Here is a 4103-nt window from a genome sequence, read left to right on the forward strand (position 1 = left end):
GCCCCCTTTCACGTGACTCCCCGGCACGCTAAGCTCGTGTGGACAGCTTGCATCCCGGCTAGCGCCTTGGCCGCCAAGACCCGCCCACCACTGCGTCCTATTGGCTGAAGCCGCTGCCGCTCGAGCTCCGGCAGGTGGGGACGCTTCGCTCGGGGCGGCTAGCGGATCGCGAGGAGCTCAAGGGTCCCGGTAGGTCGTGGGCGGCATGGCGCGCTCGGGGGGATTCTGCCGTGCGGCCGGAGCGGCCTAGGGCCCGCCCCGAGGCTCCTCACCCCGCCGCTTGTCGCTCTTCCCTCCTGGCCGGCAGGCATGGCGTCCCAGGGGCGTCGGCGGAGGCCGGAGACCATGGTGCCGGGGGAGGCGGCCGAGACGGACTCGGAGCTGTCGGGGTCGTCGTCCGAAGAGGAGGAGCTGTACCTGGGTCCCGCGGGCCCGACGCGCGGCCGCCCCACGGGGCTGCGGGTGGCGGGCGAGGCCGCCGAAACCGACTCGGAGTCGGAGCCCGAGCCCACGGCGGCGCCCCGGGACTTGCCTGCGCTCGTGGTGCAGCGGGAGGCGGCGGCGGCGGAGGAGGAGGCGGCCCCGGCGGCCCCGGCGCGCTCCCTGCTGCAGCTCCGGCTGGCCGAGAGCCAGGCCCGGCTGGACCACGACGTGGCCGCGGCCGTGAGCGGCGTGTACCGGCGTGCTGGCCGCGACGTGGCCGCCCTGGCCGGCAGGCTGGCGGCGGCGCAGGCGGCGGGGCTGGCGGCCGCCCACAGCGTGCGCCTGGCCCGGGGGGACCTGTGCGCGCTGGCCGAGCGCCTGGACATCGTGGCCAGCTGCTGCCTGCTGCCGGACATCCGTGGCGTTCCGGGGACCGAGCCGGAGCAGGAGCCGGGGCCGCGGGCCTAGCCGGGACTCGTCCTGTGCCCTGTCACCGCTTGCATCTGCCAGGACATCTCCTGACGCCCCCACCCTGTCCCCTTGCATCTTAAGGTGGATTGCGCTTCCTTTGGCGGTTCCCATCCTGCTGACTCTACCTATGGGGAACTGGGCTGCAGGTACTCCCTAAGTTTCCTTCCTTGGCACCCCAAAGGATGCCGCCTGGTTCCAGACCTCAGGTGACATCTGTGGGGCCATCCAGTGCCACGTGACACTCGCGGTCTTCTGGTGACACCATCACTTCCTGGGTGCTCAAGGGTCCGAGGTTTCCGATTCCTCCAGGGGCTGGGGCGCACTGCCTGTATTTTCCCTTTCTCCCCAGCTTCCTGCCCTGGAGCTTGGGGTCAGAGCCCCTAGGGAGGGAGCGCTGTCTGCAACAGGGGTGTGAAAACCCCAGCTGGCAGTGGGGGGGCTTCCTGGACCCCCTGGGCCACCTCATCAAAGGTGAAGCAGTGCACGGGATGGTAGTGTCCCTACTGTTCTGCCCGCATTTGTTTCCCTGTCGGTGGAGCTGTGGGGGTCCCCGCCTACCTCCCCAGAGTGCGCAGCCCCCCAGGGAAGGTAACTGTGAATAAATCCTGGGCGTGTCTTTGGTCCTAAAACAGTTTAGGTGTGATTGTTTGGACGCTAGGGTTTGAGCTGCCAAGAAGCGCAGACGTTTGAGGATGGCCAGGTGGCTTTTCTTTGCTGTGGGGAGGAGTCATGGGAAACCTGCGGGGGCTTGGGGAGGAGTGGCTAGCAGTGCCAAGGCCCTGAGGCCGCGGCTGCTGAAGTGATGGGAGGGGTGGGTGTTGGCTCTCCTGGGTGGGAGAGGGCTTCATGGCTGGTGCTCCACGGTGTGGCTGCCGCGGGGAACACTGGCTCAGAGACGGGCCTGCCCCACCAGTGGCCAGCCCCACTCAGCAGCTTCCCCTCACCCCCGAGGCCCGGCAGCCACGCTTTGTGTGACGCCCAGGCCTGGAGAGCTGTCGCCCCTCAGGGACACAAGTCTGCGTGTAAAGTGTGCTTGGGACGCACACCTGGGACAGATTGGACACTGGCTGGTGCTGGTGTTGGGGGTGGTTTCCCCAGTGCAGTCAGAACTTGGGGTTCGGATTGGCCCGAGGCTAGGAAACCACCAGCAGAGAGATGAACAGAGAGGGGTTGGGCTCCCAGTGGGAAGCGCCAGGCTCCTCAGGGGCCAGCCTGGGCTGCGAGATTGCGGGTTGGGGAAGCACCCTGAAGGTGAGGACCCGGCTCATGGAGGTGGCTGGCACAGCGTGGGCCCTGCTGCTGTGCAGCACAGACCCAACCCAGCAGTGCGCGGTACACTGGAATCTTAGTGGGTTCATGTGCAGCAGCTGACTTTTAAGGCAACCTCATCGGGGCGAGTGTTGGGCACAGCATGAAAGCCACTCTTGGGGCCCCCATGGCCCCCATCAGGCACCCCAAGTGCTTAGCCGGCTTTCTGCCTGCACGCATCCTGGACAGCAGCTGGTGACAGCCTAAGTACCTGGCCCCTGCTGCCTGCTCTGCAAAGATGAAGATGAAGGCTGAAGTCACACTTCCGTGAGCGTACATGACTGCTGTGGTCTGACACAACAGCAGCTGGCACTGAGTGGCAGGGAGGGAACCGTCACAGTCGCCGGGTCCTGAGCTTGCTTGGGTGGCACTGCGGGCCGGGCTCGCGAGACAGACTGCAAGTTAAACTCGGGGTCACATGCTCACTTGGCTCAGCGCTCCCTCTGAAAGCCACCAGTGCAGCAGTGAGAGCCCACCAACTCCCGGGGACCCAGAAGTACGGGTGCTGGGATGTGCTACTGATTTGGACCAGGAAAAGCTGGGTCCTACATGAGCTGTGGGTGAAGAGCGATCACCCAGCCAGCTCCCAGAACCCCCAAAAGCTCAGCTCAGCAGCATCCGGCGGAGGGGGCTGTGCAGGAAGCCGAGAGTCCCACAGGCCGAACAGGTGCACTGGGGGAGCAGGGGCCTGCGTGGTGACCCCCAGTGCGCCAAGCCGCTGATTGCAGTGCCGCTGTCTTAATATCCACGCTGGAGTCCCGGCTGCTCCACTTCCAATCTGGCTGCCTTCTGATGAGCCTGGGAAAGCAGCGGAAGGTGGCCCGAGTGCTTGGGCTCCTGCACCCACATGGGAGACCCAGCTAAAGTTCCAAGTTCCTGGTCCAGCCTTGGCAGTGGGGTCCTTTGGGGAGTGAATCAATGGATCGAAGAACTTTCTGTACCTCCCTCTGTCACACTGCCTTTCAAATAAACAAACATATATATAAATAAAAGATGGAGGAGCATTTCAGGTGCAGAACAAGGGGTTCTGGGAATGACATGAGTGTGGGGTGCTCATGGGATGCTCCTCAACAGACCCCCATCCCCCAATCTTTGGTGCTAATTTAGGTGCCTTTGACCAAACAAACTGAATCCCTTCGCTGGTGCCGCTGTGACCCACACCGCCGGCGGTCCTTCTCATACCTCTGGAGACCAGAAATCCCAGCTCGGGGTGGACAGGGGCCCCCGGGCTAGAGCTGGCTTTTAAGCAAGGGGACAAGGCCAAAACTCAGCCCCAGCAACCTCCTGGGAGCGGGAAATGGACAAGGATGGGGGTGTGTCTGGGGCGGTGCTTGTGTGAATATTCAAATAAGGTGGCATGTGGCGGGGCCTGAGTGCTGGTCACAGTGTTAGCTGTGTGACTGCCTCGGGGTTCAGGTGCATGATGGGAGTTTGTGGGCCTGCCCACGACCATGCTGGATATCTCTGGCCAGCGCAAACCCTGGCAGCTTCGTCTCCCCGGAAGGGTTGGACTCCCACCCTGGCAGTGGGGGTGGCCAGCGCCTGCCCACCGACCCCTCCCTGCGTGTGTCACTGAGCACTCTCCATGGTCTGGATGCACCCCTCGTGGTGTCCCCTGTGTGAGCGTGTCCGTCTCAGTCCACACTTGGAAAGACACCAGGCGGGCCCGGCGGCGTGGCCTAGCGGCTAAAGTCCTCGCCTTGAACGCCCCGGGATCCCATATGGGCGCCGGTTCTAATCCCGGCAGCTCCACTTCCCATCCAGCTCCCTGCTTGTGGCCTGGGAAAGCAGTTGAGGACGGCCCAATGCTTTGGGACCTTGCACCCGCGTGGGAGACCTGGAGGAGGTTCCAGGTTCCCGGCTTCGGATCGGCGCGCATCAGCCCGTTGCGGCTCACTTGG

General features: G+C 64.4%; 1 protein-coding gene across 1 annotated transcript; it reads left to right on the forward strand.

The window, feature by feature from the left end:
- Nucleotides 1-44: 44 nt before the first annotated feature.
- Nucleotides 45-1505, forward strand: BLOC1S3 (biogenesis of lysosomal organelles complex 1 subunit 3). Its single transcript, XM_058674714.1, has 2 exons — nt 45-189; nt 308-1505. Exon 2 carries the CDS (start codon nt 310-312, stop codon nt 889-891), a length of 582 nt encoding a protein of 193 aa, XP_058530697.1. The 5' UTR covers nt 45-189; nt 308-309; the 3' UTR covers nt 892-1505.
- The last annotated feature ends 2598 nt before the right edge of the window (nt 1506-4103 follow it).

Source organism: Ochotona princeps, chromosome 16, assembly GCF_030435755.1.
Source record: "Ochotona princeps isolate mOchPri1 chromosome 16, mOchPri1.hap1, whole genome shotgun sequence".
Lineage (NCBI taxonomy): Eukaryota > Metazoa > Chordata > Mammalia > Lagomorpha > Ochotonidae > Ochotona > Ochotona princeps.

Bases quoted from the DNA above. Each gene is read 5' to 3' on its own strand.
- BLOC1S3 (XM_058674714.1), top strand. From the start codon at position 310: ATGGCGTCCCAGGGGCGTCGGCGGAGGCCGGAGACCATGGTGCCGGGG.